A 21,343-nucleotide genomic window follows, 5' to 3' on the forward strand; every position below is an offset into this window, starting at 1 on the left:
CAAGTGTCCATTTTTGAAATTTTTCTTTAGGAATAATTCCTAAAATTGTTGTAACAATGGGAAGGCATTAACTCAAAAAAATTAAGAAGGTCCAGCCACGGTGGCTCATGCATGTAATCCTAGCACTTTGGGAGGATGAAGTGGGCAGATTGCCTGAGCTCAGGAGTTTGAGACCAGTCTGGGAAACATGACGAAACTCCCATCTCTACCGAAAATACAAAAAAATTAGCTGGGCATAGTGGTGCATGCATGTAATCCCAGCTACTCGGGAGGCCGAGGCACGAGAATTGCTTGAAACCGGGAGGCAGAGAGTGCAGTGAGCTGAGATCATGCCGCTGCACTCCAGCTTGGGCGACAAAGCAAGGCTCTGTCTCAAAAAAAAAAAAAAAAAAAAAAAAAAAAAAAATTAAGATACACAGATGGCAAAAAAGCATATGAAAAGCTGTTCAGTGTCATATGTGATTTGAGCATTTGTAACTTAAGATGACAATGAGCTACACACCTATTTGAATGGCTAAAACCTAGAACCCCGACAACACCAAATGCTGGTGAGGATGTGGAGCAACAGGAACTCTCATTCATTGCTGATAAGAATGCAAAATCATGCAGCCACTTTGGAAGGTGGTTTGGCAGTTTCTTAGAAAGCTGAATATAGGCTTACCATATAATCCAGGAATAGACCTCCTAAGTCTTTACCCAAATGAGTTGAAAACTTATATCCACACAAAAACCTGTACACAGATGTTTGTAGCAGCTATATTCACAATTTCCCAAAACTGGAAGCAACCAAGATATCCTTCAGTAGGTAAATGGATAAACAATCTGTGATAGATTAATACCATAGCATACAGTATTATCTTTTTTTTTTTTTTTTTTTGAGATGGAGTCTCACTCTGTCGCCCAGGCTGGAGTGCAGTGGCGTGATCTCTGCTCACTGCAAGCTCCACCTCCCGGGTTCATGCCATTCTCCTGCCTCAGCCTCCCAAGTAGCTGTGACTACAGGTGCCTGCCACCACGTTCAGCTAATTTTTTTGAGCATATAGTATTATTAAATGATAAATTAAAAAATGAGCTATCAAGTCACAAAAAGACATGTAGGAGACCTAAATGCATATTGCTAAATGAAAGAAGCCAGTCTGAAAAGGCAATGTACTATGTGATTCTAACTATGTCACATTCTGGAAAAGGTAACATGAAGAGCCTGTAAAAAGATCAGTGTTTGGCCAGGCACGGTGGCTCACACCTGTAATGCCAGCACTTTGGGAGGCCAAGGCATGTGGATCATCTGAGGTCGGGAGTTCGAGACCAACCTGACCAACATGGTAAAACCCTGTCTCTACTAAAAATACAAAAAGTAGCTGGGTCGTAGTGGCAGTCACCTGTAATCCCAGCTACTCAGGAGGCTGAAGCAGGAGAATTGCTGGAACCTGGGATGCAGAGGTTGCAGTGAGCTGAGATTGCACCATTGCACTCCAGTCTGGGCAACAGAGTGAGACTCTGTTTCAAAAAAAAGAAGAAGAAAAAATTCAGGTGAGAGAGGGCAGGAATGTTGAAAAGTTGGAGCAGAGAGGATTTTTAGGGTAGTGACACTATTCTGTATGATACTGTAATGATAGATATATGATGTGCATTTGCCAAAATCCATAGAAAGAGTGCACAACAGAAAGAATTAACACTAATGTAAACTGTGGACTTTAGTTAGTAATAGCATATTGATATTGACTTAGCAGTTGTAACAAATATACCACATGAATGCAAGATGTAAATAATAGGGGAAACTGTAGGGCAGGGGGAAGAGAGAGGCTATCTGGAAACTGATTTCTGCTCAATTTTTCTTTTTTGTTGTCTGTTTTCATTGTTGTTCTTGTTTTTAAATTTTTTTTTTCTGTCACCCAGGCTGGAGTACAGTGGTCCCGTTTTGGCTCACTGCAGCCTCCACCTTCCGTGTTGATATGATTCTCCTGCCTCAGCCTCCCAAGTAGCTGGGACTACAGGCGTGCCTCACCACTTCTGGCTAATTTTTGTATTTTTAGTAGAGATGGGGTTTCACCATGTTGGCCACGCTGGTCTCGAACTCCTGACCTCAAGTGATCCACTCGCCTTGGCCTCCCGAAGTCACAGGATTACAGGCATCAGCCACCACTCCTGGCCTTGTTTTTAATTTTTTTAAGAGGCAGGTCTTGCTATATTGCCCTGGCTGGTCTCAAATTCCTGGGCTTAAGCAATCTTCCCACCTTGGCCTCCCAAAATGTTAGGATTACAGGCATGAGCCACCAACACCTGGCTGACTTTCTGTAGACATTAAACTGCTCTAAAATCTAAAAGTGTATTTTAAAAATTTTGTTATAAAATTAATATATGCAAGGAAAGTAATATATACTCATTGTAAAAGTTCTAAAGAATATGGAAATGTAGTCCGAGGAAACGAAACCACCATCACCAGCTATAGAGGTGCCCACTTTTAATAATTTGGTGCATATCCATCTAGATTTTTCTCTACATATAAAATGTACATACATATGTGTGTGTCTATGTGTATGTGTGTGTATATATATATTTTAGTTAGAGTCTCGCTCTGACCCTCAGACTGGAGTGCAGTGGCACGATCTCAACACACTGCAACCTCCACCTCTGCCTCCCAGGTTCAAGTGATTCTCTTGCCTCAGCCTCCTGAAGTAGCTGGGATTACAGGCGCCCACCACCACGCCAGCTAATTTTTGTATTTTTAGTAGAGACGGGATTTTGCCATGTTGACCAGGCTGGTCTCAAACTCCTGACCTCAAGTGATCCACCCGCCTGGGCCTCCCAAGGTGCTGAGTTACAGGTGTGAGCCACTACGCCTGGCCTCATGCATACATTTTTTCCTATAAGACAGAACTATTCATTCAGACAGTAGTGAAGAAATTAAAAAAAAAAAAAAAAAAGAACCATATTATAATTTTTTTGCACTTTGCTTTTTCCAAAACCAAGCTATTTGTTATAACCATTTTCCATGTCAGTACCTAGCTACATAACAGAATACAATGCAGTCATTAGTGACAAGGATATAGAACTGAGGTCAGCAAACTATGGGAGTACAAGAGCCAAATCCAGCCTGCCACAAATAACACAAAAGACATCTACTTTATTCTAACTGGACATTATTCTGTGTTTATTTTTTAATTTAATTTAATTTTATTTTTTTGAGACATAGTCTCGCTCTGTCACGCAGGCTGGAGTGCAGTGGCAGGATCTCACTGCAACCTCCGCCTCCCTGGTTCAAGCAATTCACGTGTCTCAGCCTCCCGAGTAGCTGGGACTACAGGCATGTGCCACCGCGCCCAGCTAATTTTTGTGTTTTTTAGCAGGGATGGGGTTTTGCTGGGTTGGCCAGGCTGGTCTTGAACTTCTGGCCTGAAGAGATCCACCCGCCTCAGCCTCCCAAAGTGCTGGGATTACAGGCATGAACTACCACCTCTGATCCCTCTAACTGTACTTTATTATGTAGTTCTATCATACTTAATTGTCCCAATTCCTTATCAGTTGGACATTTTGATTGTTCCCAAGTTTGCTGGGTTTTTTTCCTCCTTCAAAGCTGCTAAGTTCTCAAGTTTTGTTATTACAAACTAGGTTGTGGTGAATGTCCTTGTACCTCCGTCTTTTGGGGTGTTGTTACCAGTTTCCTAAGTTGCCCTTTTGGAAGTTTGTTCACATCCATACTCACCTCTGCAGTTTCTCAACACTGTTGCCAACTCTGAATGTTATTTTTAAAAATCTTAGCAATTTTAGTAGGAGCAAATACTCTTTCATTTAGTGAACATTCATAGTGGGGATGAAGTTAGACTTTCTGTGTAAGTTGCCTGAATAATTTCCATTTGACCATCCAGAAGCTTCCCAGGTGTTTTCCCTATTTCCTGGGACCTAATCACCCTTCCCTTGCTTTCCATGTTTTTCAGTTACGCCAGTGGCCTGACTCATATACAAAGAAGTTTGAGCACAGAATCTACCCCATCACATTTTCTGTTGGAAACCCTCAGGAGTGGAAGAAATTGTTCAAACCCTGTGCTGCCCAGAGACTCTTTCTTCCGGTAGGAACACCTGTTTTTAATAAGATGTAGCTTGCTCTTGGAAATAAGGTAAAATTAGCTGAGATGTGTGTAGAAACATTTAACCACTGAAAACGTGTGTCTCTTGGATTCTGGAGCTGATGCTCTAAGTCTGCAGCATGTAGAGAAGATCCCTGTGTTCTGGAGGTTGTCATACTGAAAGACTGAGGGGCAGTGAGCATTCGTATCCTGTCTTGGATCATTGGTCTTTGTGACTATGGCTCCATCATTTACTGGCCCCTGTGAACCTTGTTAAATCCCCCAACTTCACTAACTTCAGTTTTATCCATAGGCTTGGCACATAGCTGGCCCTCAATAAATATTAGCTTTGATTATGGTTATTTCTCTTATAACAATAACAGCTACTAGTTTTGGTCGTGCTAGGCTATCATTCCAAAAGGGCCCAGAATTTTGGTTTAGTCTTTTAGTTTAATGAATTTTTAAATTGCGTGTTTTTGTTTCCTTTTTTAAAATATTGAGGCCAGCAAGGTGGCTCACACTTATAATCCCAGTACTTTGGGAGGCCAAGGCAGGCTGATGGCTTGAGCACAGGAGCTTGAGACCAGCCTGGGCAACATGGCGAAATCCCATCTCTACAAAAAATACAAAAATTAGGCGGGGGGCGGTGGCTCACATTTATAATCCCAGCACTTTGCGAGGCCGAGGTGGGTGAATCACCTGAGGTCAGGAGTTCAAGACCAGCCTGGCCAACATGTTGAAACCCTGTCTCTACTAAAAATACAAAAATTAGCCAGGCACGGTAGTGTGTGCCTGTAATCCCAGCTACTCAGGAGGCCGAGGCAAGAGAATCGCTTGAACCCAGGAGGCAGAGGTTGCAGTAAGCCAAGATCACGCCACTGCACTCCAGGCTGGGCAACAAGGGTAAAACTCCATCTCAGAAAAAAAAAAAAAAAAAAATTAGCTGGGCATGGTGGCGCATGCCTGTAGTCCCAGTTACTTGGGAGGCTGAGGTGGGAGGATCATCCAAGCTCAAGAGGTTGAGGCTGCAGTGAGCCATGATCGCACCATCACACTCCAGCCTACGTGACAGAGTGAGACCCTGTCTCAAAAAAGTAAATAAAATGGCCGGGCGCGGTGGCTCAAGCCTGTAATCCCAGCACTTTGGGAGGCCGAGGCGGGCGGATCATGAGGTCAGGAGATCGAGACCATCCTGGCTAACACGGTGAAACCCCGTCTCTACTAAAAAAAAAAAAAAAATACAAAAAACTAGCCGGGCGAGGTGGCAGGCGCCTGTAGTCCCAGCTACTCGGGAGGCTGAGGCAGGAGAATGGCGTAAACCCGGGAGGTGGAGTTTGCAGTGAGCTGAGATCTGGCCACTTTACTCCAGCCTGGGTGACAGAGCGAGTCTCCTTCTCAAAAAAAAAAAAAAAAAAAGTAAATAAATAAATACAATTTTAAAAATCAAATAATAAAATATTAAGTAGAAAAAAGATATATCAAAAGTGAGAATAATATTGTGCAGGGATGGCAACTTTGAACTGTCAGTTGCTGCTCTAAATTTTGTGAGGGATTCGTGCCTTCCATAGATATTTGTTGAGTGCCCATTAGGGTGCTGGGCTCTGGCTCAGTGATGATGACATGGTAATAGACAGCCATGATCCTGTTTCCTTGGAGTTTGAGTCTAGTAGGACCTTGAACAAACAATTAGAAGTATGACCAGTACTAAGAGGAGATAGTCTCATGGATGTATGTAACATGGGGTTCCATCCTGGTCTAAGAGAGATCACAGAAGGTTCTCTTGAGGCAGTGGCATATTTTTTTTTTTAAGAGATGGGGTCTTGCTATATTGCTCAGGCTGATCTTGAACTCCTGTGCTTAAGTGATCCTCTCACCTTGGCCTCCCAAAGTAGTAGGATTACAGGCATGAGCCACCATGCCTGCCCAGCAGTGGCATTTATGCCGAGACATGAATAAAGGAGAAGTAAGGGTTACTAGGTGACAACGGCCTTGGAGGTCATGAGAGAAAAGAGGGTTCCAGGCAGATGGAACAGTATATACAAAGGCCCTAAGGTGGGGAGGGCCATGTTTAAGAAAATAAAAGAACGTCATAGTAACCAAAAAACAGAAAGTGAGATGAGAGTGAAGCAGTCAGTAGAGACTGGAGCTTGCAAATCAGCAAGCCATCTTTGTCTTTTTTTTTTTTTTTTTTTTTGGAGATAAGGTCACTCTCTGTTTCCCCTGCTAGAGTGCAGTGGTGCATTCATGGCTCACTGCAGCCTCCAACTCCCGGGCTCAAGTGATCCTTCCACCTGAGCCTCACAAGTAGCTGGGACTACAGATGTGAACCACCATGGCTAGCTAATTTTTTTATTTTTTGTAGAGATGATGTCTTACTATGTTGCCAGCCTGGTCACATACTCCTGGGCTCAAGCAGTCCTCCCACCTTGACCTCCTACAGTGCTGGAATTACAGACGTGAGCCGTAGCACCCAGCCCAGTCTTTTTCTTAAGGGCAGTGGGAAGCCATTGGATGATTTTTTGCAGCAAGTGGCATGTTCTAACTTGCATTTTAAAGAAGACACTCTGGTTTATGGCAGCGTGGACAGGGTTGGTGAAGCCATTTCACTAACTTGGCTTGGGCTTTGATGGTTGCCTTAGAGATGGATAATGGACCTGCCTGAAACAGAATTTACCAACCTTCCTGATTGGCTTGTTGTAAGAGTTGAAGGGGAAGTGATATGAAAAGGATTTACCAGGTTTTTTGTTTTTTTTTTAACCTGAACAACTGTTAAGGTTGATCCTTTTGAAATTGCCAATATTCAACCATTAATGACCTGTAAAAAAGGCAATTTCTTATGGCTCAACCTAAGAAATAAATGGCAGGATCATTTAGGGATAGAAAAGACAGGGGAAAGCATTTTTGGTAAATGGGTCAAATGAGTTTAATTTGGGTCATATTTTGATTTTGAGGTGCCTGAGGATACTCAAGCAGAAGGAATCTTCACATCTATCGGTCTGGAAACCCTAACTGGGGAGTAGCACTTTTAGCATTTCCTACGCAGAGACCTGTGAGCAGAATAAACCCTGGATGAACTGTTGGCAGCAATCAGCTGCCCAAGTTCACTTGCTCATTACGTCATCTATTTTGCTTTTCTTTTTTTTCTTTTTGAGATGGAGTCTCACTCTGTCTCCCAGGCTGGAGTGCAGTGGCACAATCTCAGCTCACTGCAACCTCCGCCTCCTGGGTTCAAGCATTTCTCCTGCCTCAACCCCCCAAGTACCTGGGATTTCGGTGCATACCACCATGACCCGCTAATTTTTGTATTTTTAGTAGAGACAGGGTTTCAACATGTTGGTCAGGCTGATCTTGAACTCCTGACCTCAGGTGTTCCGCCCACCTTGGACTCCCAAAGTGCTGGGATTACAGCCATGAGCTGCTGCGCCTGGCCACATCATCTATTCTTCACATGTCACAGACCTTTATACATATGGTGAGATAGGATTAGTCGCATAAAAACTGGGGTAGGAAAAGATTCCCTCCAACTGACACGAAAATCTCTAGGTTGGTGATATAAAAACTGATTACTCTTTGAGGTGAGAGAAAATGTTAGGTTTCTGTTTCTTGTCTCCATTTTTGCAAAAAGTAAGTATTAGAAAACCAAAGGTAATGTTGGGAAATGGTCTTCCCTATTCTATCCAAAATATTAGCTACCCAGTGGAACTACATTTGAATTTTTGTTGACCTTGAATTGTTACTTTATTACCATTATTTAAAAAAAAACAAATTCATCACCTAATGGCTTTAATTCTTTCCCAGCTAAGTAAGTGCTTGGTTTTGAATGACAAATGGGTGCTGGTATTCCTTGTCTGCTTCTGATAATGGAAACGAGCCCTCTTTAAAAATAATAAGGAGAGATTGTGGTTGACAGGACATTTACCTTTTCCTAGTTGTATATCACAACAGCAGATTATGAACGTCGCATTTTTGGGCATCAGTGAGATGTATTGATCTTGAGCGTAATTTGAAATAAAGTCTAGGTCGTGTTTTCCTTGGAATTCATCTCTACAAAAGCATATCAGGTGTGCTGCCTCAGGAGCACAGAGAAAATGGAGATCCTAAAGTGCAAACATTCTATCAGGTAGTCAGTTGACTGAGGACCATGGTCCCACCCATTTTCCAAGAGGTTGTCATCTACCCAAAACTGCGGAAGAGACCTTTTCTCAACTAAGATTTTACTGTCTGAATAATATCAGAGCATAAGTCTTTGCAACTCAAGCCTATTAGATTCTCAAGTGCAATTAGTGTGATTCAGATCCCACCAATTCAAAATTTATGAACTCCTAGAAATCAGTGGACAGTTACTCGTCTCCTTCTGTGAATAGTGGTCCTGTGGCATGGGACCATTATGAATGCAAACTAAACTGCAGATGGCTTGATTAAGCATTCTAAAATGCATATTTCTTTCAGGTAATTCAGAAGCTTAAAATATTTAAAACAATATGCCAATTACAAATAAATCAAATGTGTTCATTAAAATTGATTCTGGAATACTTTTCTCTTTTTTTCTTAGTAAAGCCCGGGTATGAATTCACATCACCTTTCCCCCAATTAATTGGAAGTAGTGAGATTTTATAATAGATCTGTACATTTTGCTACACGCTGTGCCTGTTTAATTATGAAGACTTCTCTCCTTAATAACGGTGGTCCTCTGGGAATCCCAGAGATAGGTAAAACATGACAAACATCACTGGATTGTAGAGCCTTTAGAGACATTATTTGTAAGTGGTACCCGATATGGTAATTTGAGGTAGGGTAAGGTTCTATCCATACCTTACCCAGGGAGAAATGTTTTTGTTTTTGTTTTTACAAGTTTTAATAAGCTCCAAGCTTATAATAATGTCTGATGTCTTTTTTTGCTCCCAACATTCACCATAGATATCTATATTTAAGGAAGGAGTTAGAGAGGGTCTCACTCTGTTGCCCAGGCTAGAGTGCAGTGGTGCAATCATGGATCACTGCAGTGTCAACCTCCTGGGCGCAAGTGATCCTCCCACCTAAGCCTCCTGAGTAGCTGGTACCACAGGTACACACCACCATGCCCAGCTAATTTTTAAAATTTTTGTAGAGACAAGAGTATCACCCTGTTGCCCAGGCTGGTCTCAAACTCCTGGGCTCAAGCGATCCTCCTTCCTAGGCCTCCTAAAGTGCTGGGATTACAGGTGTGAGCCACCGTGCCTGATCAAATTAATTATGGCTTCAGCCAGGCTTGGTGGCTCACACCTGTAATCCCAGCATTTTGGGAGGCCGAGGTGGGCAGATCACAAGGTCAGGAGTTCAAGACCAGCCTGACCAACATGGTGAAACCTGTCTCTACTAAACATACAAAAATTAGGTGGGCATGGTGGTGGGCACCTGTAATCCCAGCTGCTCAGGAGGCTGAGGCAGGAGAATCATTTGAACCTAGGAGGCAGAGGTTGCAGTGAGCCAAGATCATGCCATTGCATTCCAGCTTGGGCGACAGGGCGACACTCCCTCTCAAAAAAAAAAAAAAAAAAAAACTGCTGGGATTACAGGTGTGAGCCACCGCACCTGGCCAAATTAGTTATAGCTTTAACCTGTAAATGTATTCTTAAAGTTTTCTTAGTCCATATTTCCAAGAAACTTGTCCCACTCCTTAATATTTCAAAGGACTACCATGCCAAATAAAGATAAATCTTAGATTATCTAGCTTTTAGATACTGTAGGGAAAGCAACAACATATAATCTTCTCTTTTCCACTTATGGCTTGTTAAAGAGACCCATAACTGGTTCCAATGTTTTGAAATCTGCATGCTTACCAGTGATGTCTTCATGAGTTAGCTGTAATCTAATGGAAAAGGGAGGCTTATCATACTTTTTAGAACTTTTTATAATTGAGGTCAGACCTTTATATTATTATTAATATTACATCTCAGTATTTGCAATTAACATTGAGACATCCTTGCAACAAATCCTTTGGATATTAACAAATATTGACACACATATAGGAATATATTAAAAATCCTTATTAAGGGGAACATCAATTAGAATCACCATAAATGATGTTTATACATTTCATCAGGCACCAAGAGGCCATAAATTATTTGGATGAGATTAGCTACCTAAGTGATTACGTGAAATGACCCTAGATACCAATTTTGTTGAACAAGCTTTCCACAGTGCTTATCATTTACTCATACACTATTAAAAGTTTGACATTCAGGATATTAGCTACAACTCTTGGTTATATGTGAGAGAAATTCAACTCTAACTAGCAAAGAAGGAAATTAATTTATTGGCTTATCTAACTACAAAGTCCACACTGTAGGACTGATTCCAAGCACAGCTAGATCTAGAAGCTCACATAATGTCATCAGGACTCTGTCTCTCTCTTTCAGTCCCTTGCAAGGCTGCTCCATAAGCATAATGATTGCTCAAAGCAGCCTGAAATCCAAATTCTAGCAGCTTAGCAACTATGGCAGAAAAAGAGCATGGCAAGGTAGCAACTTCCAAAATGGTGGCATTAGGAACCCTGTGGTGGCCGGGTGTGGTGGCTCACACCTGTAATCCCAGGACTTTGGGAGGCCGAGGTGGGCGGATCATGAGGTCAGGAGATCGAGACCATCCTGGCTAACACGGTGAAACCCTGTCTCTACTAAAAAAAAATACAAACAAATTAGATGGGTGTGGTGAAAGGCGCCTGTAGTTCCAGCTACTCGGGAGGCTGAGGCAGGAGAATGGCGTGAACCTGGGAGGTGGAGCTTGCAGTGAACAGAGACTGTGCACCACTGCACTCCAGCCTGAGCAACAGAGTGAGACTCAAAAAAAAAAAAAAAAAAAAAAAAAAAAAGGACCCCTGTGGAATTGCTCCCCAGTGAAACAAGCATAACTTGTGAAAATTATTTTTAAAATAACTATCTAAATACTTTGGAAATTGTCCTAAGGACCTAGGCAAATGAAGGAACATTTATTCAAGAAAATCTACTAAAACTTGGTAAGAAGAGTGAGAATCTGTAACATTTGAACCACAGCCTCCCTCCTTCCCCCTTCCAGTTCAGTATGATTAAAATTCACTTTCAGGTAGTTCATTCAAGAACACAGGGATTCCTCTCTCTCTCCAGCTCCCAGTTGAGGAATATGGTATCTCCTTGGGAGACTCAGGCCATCAGCATTTCTAATTGCTACTAGCTAGCTATGTGTTGTAGAGCCTAAATTCCATGGAGGTGTGGCCAGAAGCCAGGGTGTTTCTTAATTAAGAGGAGGCTTGCAGCTTCATGAGAACAGCAAGCTAAACCATAGGCCAGTTAGTTTATAAGGGAGAGCCAGAGGACAATGCAGATAAAAAGTGCCCTCCTGGTGTTATAACAGACATCACAGACTGGCAAACATGGTAAAACTCTGTCTCTACTAAAAATAGAAAAATTAGCCAAGTGTGGTGGACTATGCCTGTGGTCCCAGCTACTCAGGAGGCTGAGGCAGGAGAATCACATGAACCCAGGAGGCAGAGGATGTAGTGAGCTGAGATCGTGCCGTTGCACTCCAGTCTAGGTGACAGAGTGAGATTCTGTCTCAAAAAAAAACACGAAACAAATTAACAACATCAAAAAGAGTCATTAATTCCAGGAAAACAGGAAAATCACTTGTACAGAGAGGGAAAGTATTGCTACTTATTTTGTGGCTTCACTGGAAATAATGTTTGCATGGCCATCATAATACTGTATATTGGTCTAAATGATATTTTGATATAATTGTATTGGAGGATGGGAAGGTGTATGTGTGGGGTTGGGAATTTGTGTGAAAGAGAGCTAAAACCTATTCTTCCAGCGTAGGAAGTTAATAGATAAGGTATATTATTTAGAGACATGGAGGTATATACCTACAGAATAAATTTAAATAATTGGAATTGGTGGTTTTTTCTGGGAAGAAAATGTTGGAGAATATGGTGGAGGACATAGAGGAAGGTCCATTTTTACTTCTTTATCCATATGTCTGCCTCCCTATGTATGTATATTATTTACTAAGCTTTGGTTAACTATTTGACTATTCTGAGTTTCCCCTAATTGTGGGGAATAACCCACCAGTGACTCTTGAAACCAGTTTAGTGGATCATTATCAGCTTTTTAAAAACAACATGAAATAGAATAGAATGAATATGCATTACATTTAGTAAAAACAAGTATTATTTTTGACATTTCCATCTTATATATTTACGTATGCATAAACTAGAGTTGTGATGAAAATGCATTTTTTACTATGAGGTACAGTTGAAAATAGTTTAAGAAATGCTTTAAAATATGTCTTCAGAGGCCGGGCGCAGCGGCTCAAGCCTGTAATCCCAGCACTTTGGGAGGCCGAGACGGGCGGATCACAAGGTCAGGAGATCGAGACCATCCTGGCTAACATGGTGAAACCCCGTCTCTACTAAAAAAATACAAAAAACTAGCCGGGCGTGGTGGCGGGTGCCTGTAGTCCCAGCTACTCAGGAGGCTGAGGCAGGAGAATGGCGTAAACCTGGGAGGCAGAGTTTGCAGTGAGCTGAGATCCAGCCACTGCACTCCAGCCTGGGCGACAGAGCGAGACTCCGTCTCAAAAAAAAAAAAAGTCTTCAGGACATAACACTGAAAAAATAGGAATGTATTGTAGGTGACCAATGACCACCCAATGCCTACTGCACTTAACCCAGGCTGCGATCTTTAGGTTTATGATTTCATTAACTCTTCCCAACTCTTTGAGGAATATGCTCATTTGCATCCTCTTTACAAATGAGGAAACTAAAATTGAGGAAAATTAAATCCTTTTCCTGAGGTAAATCTTGGAGTCTGGATTGAAGCCCAAGATTCTCCTATAGAATAGTCATCTTGCCCTACTTCTTAGAATATGTTAGTACCAGCGTTTTCTCCTCTACTTGTAGAAGACATTCCTAAAGTGTTCCCAAAATACCTCCTTAGGAAAATTCCCCTGAACCTTCCATTCTTTAACTGTTAAATGGGTAAAGAAAAAAGAAATAGAACATACGTCTTTGCTCAGACTTGCCAGTTTAGTGAGGTGTTTGTATTTATAATTGCTCCCCATCCCTGCTTTAGTTTTCCATATCCTACCATCTTAAAAGTTGGAATACTACACACTTTACTCATTTGTTTTATTTTTGGGCTTTTCTTAGGAACATGTAAACCCTCTCAGGGCAAGGATCTTTAATCTTGGCCAGGCATGGTGGCTCATGCCTACAATCCCAGCATTTTGGGAAGCAGAGGTGGGAGGATTGCTTGAGGCCAGGAGTTGGAGACCAGCCTGGGCAACACAGTGAGATCCCGTCTCCACAAAAAATTAATTAAAAAAAAAGAAAAAAATGTAAAAGGTCTTTGATCTTCGGCCCCTGCAGTAATATCTGGTACATACTAACAGAAGGCACTTTGTAAAACTCTTTGGATAGATGAATGGGTGGAAGGAAAGATGGATGTATAGATGGATAGGGAGATGGACAATGGATGGCGAGACAGACAAATGAGTGGATGGTCTTATGAAAAGGGCTTTAACCACTGCTTCAAAAAGTGAGAGAGAGGATTTAAAGATACAATACTTATAAAAGTGCCGAGCCCTGAACCCATTGTCTACTCAGTAAATGTTGGCTATATTAGAGTCTCAAATGTAAGAAAAGGGAAAAGCTTCTTTGAAAATCAGTCTAATTTGAGTGAAGAGCTACAGTTCCTTGTGATCTAATGATCCTGTTTTCAGCAACGCATTCCCTGGGGAGGCACCATCTGACTAAGAAACTAGACTCTGCTTTAAATGACAGTTGCCATGGCTAACGGAATGTCTGCAGCCAACAAGGAAAGATACTGTGTGCTTGCTGACTGGGATTGCAACACCTGATAAGAGGAGGAAGCAAGCCAAAAGCAAGCATGGAAGCAGATGGAAGATCTTAGAGAGCCATTATCTCAGAACATGCCGGAGAAACCAGATACTTTCAGTTACGCAAGGCCTGTGGAACACGCCCTGCATGCAGTTCTAACAGTTGGCCACACAGCTGAAATGAAATCAAAGACCAAACACAAGTTTAATGAGCCAGAACTTTAGAAGAACCGTCTTGAACAAAGCCATCATTGATTCGCTCAACTCAGAAGCAATCAGAATCTTGTTTGCAAAGACTAAAGTGATCAGAAGAGTCTACTTCATTGATTGGCGCATGCCTGAATGCAGCCATGACATTGGTACACCCTGCTCTTTGTTAGAATGTCACAAAAATGAATATGTAAGTTATATGTAATTCCACAAGGGGGCACAATAGAAACAAAAATAAAAATGGAAAGGCTTTAATTTTCTCCTGTGCCACCTCATTTTAAGGTAATAATTTAACAAAATGAACAATCTTAAAATCTCAGATTAAAACAGTGTGGAACATTACTTAATTAAGAATGTGTATTTGTTTTTCTACAGACTCTCAATTACATATATATTTTAAAACAGAAAAGAACGTGACCAGCCTGGCCAACGTGGCGAAACCCCGTCTCTACTAAAAATACAAAAATTAGCCGTGTGTGGTGGCACCCAGCTACCTGGGAGGCTGAGGCAGGAGAATTGCTTGAACCCAGGAGGCAGAGGTTGCAGTGAGCCGAGATCACACCACTGCGCTCCAGCGTGGGCAACAGAGCAAGACTCTGTCCCAAAAACAACAACAACAACAACAACAACAACAGCAACAACAGACAGAAAAGAAAGCATTATATAGCAAGATTATTTTCCAAGTATTCATTATTCTCTCCACTATCTTAAACTATTTCAAGAATATCGAAGAGGATACTTGGGAATATGCAGCATCAAACAAAATGTTCTTTGTTGTCTGCACACATAAAATTAAAGAGAAGTATCCCAAAGTAGACAATTAGAAAGTATAGCGTGTATAGTATGATTCTACTGGTAGTCTTTTTTTTTTTTTTTTTTTTTTTTTTGACATGGGTCTTAGTGTATTGTCCAGGCTGAAGTGCAGTGGTGCTGTCATGGCTCACTGCAGCCTCAACCTCCCCAGGCTCAGGTGATTCTCTCACCTCAGCCTCCTGAGTAGCTGAGACTACAGGCATGCACCACCATACCCGGCTAATTTTTGTATTTTTTGTAGAGATGAGGTTTCACCATGTTGCCCAGGCTGTTCTTGAACTCTTGGATTCAAGCAATCCACTCCACCTGCCTTGGCCTCCCAGAGTGCTAGGATTACAGACTTGAGCCACTGCACTCAGCCAGTATTTTTTAAATGCAAAGAAATGGCCAGGTGCTGTGGCTCACGCCTTTAATCCCAGCTACTTGGGAAGCTGAGGCAGGAGGATTGCCTAAGCCCAGGAGGTGGAGGCTGCAATGAGCCATGATTGTGTCACTATACTTCAGCCTGGGTGACAGAACAAGACTTTATCTCAAAAAAAGATAAGTAAATAAAATGAAAATGCAAAAATATATGTGTTCATGTATGTGTTTGTAAACATTTACACATACAACCATTTATTCAGTAATATTTATTGAGCCTCAATTATGTGACTGGCTCTAGAAGTATGGCTGTGAATAAGATATCCAAATATCCTAATCTCATGGAGCTTATATCCAAGTCAGAAAAGAATGACAAAAAAATAAGTAAATTTGTTAATTTCAGGCAGTAATAAGAATTACAGAAAAAATAAAAGAGTTTTAAGAGTGATGGATTGATTAAGTTGAGATCTGACTTTCTGGCCATACAAAGACCCCATGTACAATGCATAGGAACAGACTGGGATGATGTTCACTGTTAATGTTGGTTAATTCTGAAGAGAGAGGGGGTTGGTTATGGGGGTTTGGCGTGGTGGTGTGGTGAGGACAGGGACAGGTAAAGAGCAACTTGAACTTACTCTGTTGATTGCTGAATTGTTTGTATGTTTTTACAACACACAAGCATGAATTTGTGTATTGTGGAATTCAGACAACTTCTGTTTTTTTTGTTTTATTTTGTTTTTGTTTTTGTTTTCTGAGACAGGGTCTCACTTTGTCACCCAGGCTAGAGTGCAGTGGTGCAATCATGGCTCATTGCAGCCTCCACCTCCTGGGCTCAAGGGACCCTCCTGTCTCAGCCTCTCGAGTAGCTGGAATTACCCACACAAACCACCACGCCTGGCTGATTTTTAAATTTTTTGTAGAGATGGGATCTTTATGTTGCCCAGGCTGTTCTTGAACTCCTGGCCTCAAGCAATACTCCCACCTTGGTCTCCCAAAGTGCTGGGATTACAGGCATGAGCCACCGCCCTGGCCCAATTTTTTAAAATAGCAAACCAATCAGAAAGAGAAAAAAGACAAAAAGCATCAGAGCTTTACGTAATGTATGCAAGCTATCTGTTCACATTTGCAAAGACAGTCACATGCACCAGAAGTACAGAACCATGAAGGTATAGGCCTTTTTCTGATCATGTGTTCTGGGTCTGCATGTATTTACAATTAAGACAAAAAATAAAGATGGCAATGATAATAGAGAAAAGGGTTATTGTATTGTCCTGTTTATTCATCTCCTTGCTACGTGTGTCTCTTTTCTACTGTGTACCACTCCTGCATTTTTGGTTTTTGAATGCTATTCTCATCAGATGGATTCTGGCCCAGAATCTTCCTAGAGTCCCTGTTGCAGAGTCAAGTCCAGACCTCTGGGCCTGGTGTTCAGGGCCCTTTGCATTCTGAGTTTATGTGCTAACTTTCAGCACTATTCCAAGTCATGAATTTCCCATTCCAGCTGCTCTGGTGTGTGTCACTCTTTCCCAGAGGCTGTGCAGGTTACCCTCTGCCATACTGTTGCCTGGAGACAATACCCTGGCCATTTGACTCCCCTACCTCCAGCCTCACTTATTAAAACCACACCTAGTTCTTCAAAACTTAGCCCAACATTCTAAGCTAATAATCTAACCTAAGCTCAGAATTCTCTTTGCCTTTAACAAATTATTTCTCACAGACAGACGGACAGACAGGCAGACACACACACAGGCACAGTCCTGAGATCGGTATCAATGTGGACTCATGTTTTTTTTAAATAAATATATAGGTACAGATAAGTAGAGAAGTAATTATGGATATTCAACACCTGTGAAAAAAGGAAAAGATAAAAATAAGAAGAAGAAGTAATTACGGATATGTATGTATACATGGGTTTGTATACATACATGTATTTCCTAGCTCTGTCCACTGTTAGGAGGCTAGAAGCAGTGACACCTGAGTAGCAGTGAACACACCTAGCCCGTAGATACTGGTTTCTGAATTCCATCCTCCAGAGGAGCCAGGGCTCCTGGGAGAACTGTTCATTCCTGACCGAAGGCAGGGAAAATGCAAGATGCCCCTGGAGTTAACCTTATGGTGCCAGAAAGTAAGGATGTGCTAAAAAATATTTTTTAATAATAAAAATAATTTTTAAAAGGAGGGGGTTCGTATTGGAAGGGGACAGGAACCAATCTGAGAGAGCTCCAAATGACTTGAGCTGGAACAACTTGAGCCACAAAATAAATGATAGTATTTAATTATAACACTTAATTGTTCATAAGTCCATACTAATCTAAATAAATAACTGAATTTAAAAAATAAATATATAACTGAACAAATAAATAAATGGAGAAAAATCACACCTCTTCCTTATAGAAAATTCCAATTAATGCATGTAAAAAGAATAAGGGAAATAGAAAATCACTGTTAGAACACCGTAGTAATAATTACTGCAGGTAAGATCTGTGAATGCTAAAATTAAGGAGTGAAAGTTTAACCAGAAACAGGATATTTGTATGATTTTAAAGTATCTCCTCCAAAATATTTAGTAAAGAAAATGGGGAAATCCTTAGTTTACTGTGGAAAATATTGGCAGACTCCACCTTTGCCAAGCAATCAAGACTGACATCACTTGGCCCAGTCAACATCGTATGCGCCCAGGTGTGTTTCGTCTCTGTTCTTCCCAATAAAGCATAACCTCAATCTAAACATGAGAAAACATCAGACACCCAAATTGAGGGACTTTGTTCTAAATAACTGGCAGGTGCTCTTCAAAGCTGTCAAGGTTATGAAAAAACAAGGAAAGGCTGAGAAATTGTTACAGATTGGAGGAGACTAAGGATGTGACAAATAAATTCAATGTTTGGATCTTGGAACTGAAAGAGGAGATTTGTGGAAAAACTGGTGACATCTGAGTAAGTTCTTTAGTTTAATTAATAGTATTTATACTAGAGTTAATTTCTTAGATTTGATTACTGTTCTGTTGTTATGTGTAAGATGTTAACACAAGAGAAAGCTGGGTGAAGAATACATGGGAACTCTCTGAACTTTTTACACCTCTTCTGTAAATTTAAAATGATCTCACAATAAAAAATTTAAAAACACAGCCGATGCGGTGGGTGAAAATCAGCACAGTCAAGCAACTTTGACAACACATTTTACCCAAAGATGTGTGTGTTTGTGTGTGTTTCAGGAATGATGGATGCTTCAAAAAGTAAAAGGGGGAAAAAGGAGGACAGGGACCTGATGTAATTACAGAAATTAAGTATTATGTTGGAATAGTTTCTCAAAATGTATTTGGCTTAGGGAAGTGAAAATTTACAAAGATAAAAATAGGTGAATAAATACGATAGAGTACACATAAAGCAATCTTTATTTTAACTGAAAAAATGCAGTAATGGTATTTGTATTTCTCTTTTTCCTTTTTTTTTTTTTTTTTTTTTTTTTTTTTGAGACTCGGTCTCCCTCTGTTGCCCAGGCTGGAGTGCAGTGGCATGATCATGGCTCACTCTAGGCTTGATCTCCTGGTCTCAAGTGATCCTCCCTCCTCAGCCTCCCAAGTGCCTGGGACCACAGGAACGTGTGACTACACCTGGCTCTTTTTTTTTTCTTTCTTTCTTTCTTTTTTCTTTTGAGACTGTCTGGCTCTGTTGTCCAGGCTGGAGTGCAGTGACACAGTCTCAGCTCACTGCAACCTCCAACTCCCAGGTTCAAGCAATTCTCCTGCCTCAGCCTCCTGAGAGCTGGCATTACAGGCATGTGCCACCACACCCAGCTAATTTTTGTATTTTTAGTGGAGATGAGGTTTCACCATCTTGGCCAGGCTGGTCTTGAACTCTTGACTTCTAGAGATCTGCCTGCCTCAGCCTCCAAAACTGCTGGGAGTACAGGCATGAGCCACCACACCTAGCCCCAGCTCTTTGTTTTTTTATGTATGTAGGTGATATCTTTTCTTGGCACAAAAAGAGTGTTTCTCTTTTTCTTCTGAAACTGTTCTTTGCTCTTCTCTGTTTCCACCTCCTGCTTTAATCCTCTTTAATATTTCTTCTGTCTCCTGATTATCACCAGGATCATTTTCCAAAGGTTCCCTCTCTGAAATTCATTTCTGCTTGAATCTAAATGGCACCTTTGTCTTTGCTTCTGTTCTTTTCCTCCCCTAGCTCCCTTTCTGCCCTTTAGTTTGTAAGGCATTTTCGAAATGCATGAGAGGTAACGAAGTGGAATGATGTGTGAAGCAGCCTAGCTGTCTTGTCAAGAGGGGCCTAGAGGGTGATGTCCCAGGCCATGCAAGCAACAGCAGGATATTCCTGTGGTTGGCGTTGCAGTGGTTTTCCTTCATGAACTTGAGTCTTCTGCACTTCATTTGTTCACAGATCTTCTCATCACTCAGAACCTGTCTTTCTTGTCTACAATCAGCCTGAAGCATATTTAAAATTACAGTGGTTATGAGCGAGCTCAACAGTTGAATTCCTTAGCTCATGTAAATATTTATTGGATGCCTAGCATATATTATGTCAGGCATGGGCCAGGCACACAGATTTTAAATGTTACCTAGATACGGAAGGTCCCAGCCCTCAAGGGGCTTCTATTCCTAGTTGGAGGAGGCAAGCAACAAATGAGAAAATAATTTAACCAAAGGCCGCTGACTGTGAGACATGACGGAAGGAAGGAAGTCAGGTGGTATGATGAAGAGAAAATGGAAGGAAGGAAGGGGGAGCCCTCTGGGAAAGTCTTCCTAAGAAGGGATGAGTCAGATCTGAGTGTTCAAGAGTAACAGGTGAAATGCTGTGCCTGGCATTTGGGAAGCATTTGGTGATACTTCACCAGCAGGTCTGGGAAGTTGCTTATCATGAACAGCAGGAGCTCCATGGGGCTTTACCTGCAGACTCGGGGAAAGAGGGCAGAATGTGCAGTGACTGCTAATTCACCTACATCAGCAGGTATGATTTGGGAAGCATTAATTTTCACATTAATCACAGTTTTAGTACTTTAGGCAATGATCAAAAACAGGAGTTCACAAACCTAGAAACTGACTAAAGCATCAGGGGCAGTACATGTATTTCATAATCAATAAAGATGCCGTTTCTTTTGGCTGGGCATGGTGGCTCACACCTGTAATGCTAGCACTTTCGGAGGCCAAGGTGGGAGGATTGCTTGCGCTCAGGAGTTAGAGATCAATCTGGGCAACATAGAGAGACCTTGTCTCTACAAAAAAAAAATTAAATTAAATTAGCTAGGCGTGGTGATACATGCCTGTGATCCCAGCTACTCGAGAGGATGAGATGGGAGGGCCACTTGAGCCCAGGAAGTTGAGGCTGCAGTGAGCCATGATTGTGACAGTGCACTCCAGCCTGGATGACAGAGCAAGACCCTGTCTGGAAAAAAAAAAAAAAAAAAAAAAAGGATGTCATTTTTAAGTGCATTTGAGGGCTTTATCATCTTCATGAACTTAGGAAGTGAAGTGAGAGAGAAGACATCCCAGTCATAGAGAAGACTAAGTCTTTCCAGAAGGCATGTCTTAGTTCAGGTTACAAGAACACAAGACCATTTTTTTTTTAAGTTGGGTCGCTTATAAACAACAGAAATTCACTTCTCAATTCCAGAGGCTGGGAAGTCTAAGATCAAGGCACCAAAAGATTGATTCAGCATCTGTCTGGTGAGGGCCTGCTTCCTGATTCATAAATGGTGCCTTCTCACTGTGTCCTCATGTGGTGGAAGGGGTGAGAGAGCTCTCTGAGGCCTCTTTTATAAGGGCGCTAATCCTATTCGTGAGGGCTCCTCTTAATGCTTACATCACCTTGTGGGTTAGGATTTCAACACATGAACTTGGGGGAAACATAAACACTTAGTCCATGATAAGATGATTCCTTTGTTAAATTAGAAATTTATAGCTTTAATTTTGTTTTTGTTTGTTTGAGAGACAGGTCTCCATCTGTTGCCTAGGCCTCTGTGCAGTGGTGTGATCATAGCTCCCTGCAGCTTCAAACTCCGGGCCTCAAACGATCCTCCCACTTCAGCCTCCCGGGTAC

The 21,343-nt window shown here is 41.5% G+C and overlaps 1 protein-coding gene across 2 annotated transcripts in view; it reads left to right on the forward strand.

The window, feature by feature from the left end:
* The window catches only part of GXYLT2 (glucoside xylosyltransferase 2), an 83,141-nt gene that overhangs the window by 31,063 nt on the left and 30,735 nt on the right, over positions 1–21,343 (forward strand). For both annotated transcript variants that reach the window (XM_010385979.2, XM_030919572.1), the window contains exon 3: positions 3,936–4,067. In XM_010385979.2, the coding sequence (XP_010384281.2) occupies positions 3,936–4,067 (132 nt within the window). The remainder of the gene's footprint in view (positions 1–3,935; positions 4,068–21,343) is intronic.

The sequence above is a fragment of the Rhinopithecus roxellana genome, chromosome 1 (assembly GCF_007565055.1).
Source record: "Rhinopithecus roxellana isolate Shanxi Qingling chromosome 1, ASM756505v1, whole genome shotgun sequence".
Lineage (NCBI taxonomy): Eukaryota > Metazoa > Chordata > Mammalia > Primates > Cercopithecidae > Rhinopithecus > Rhinopithecus roxellana.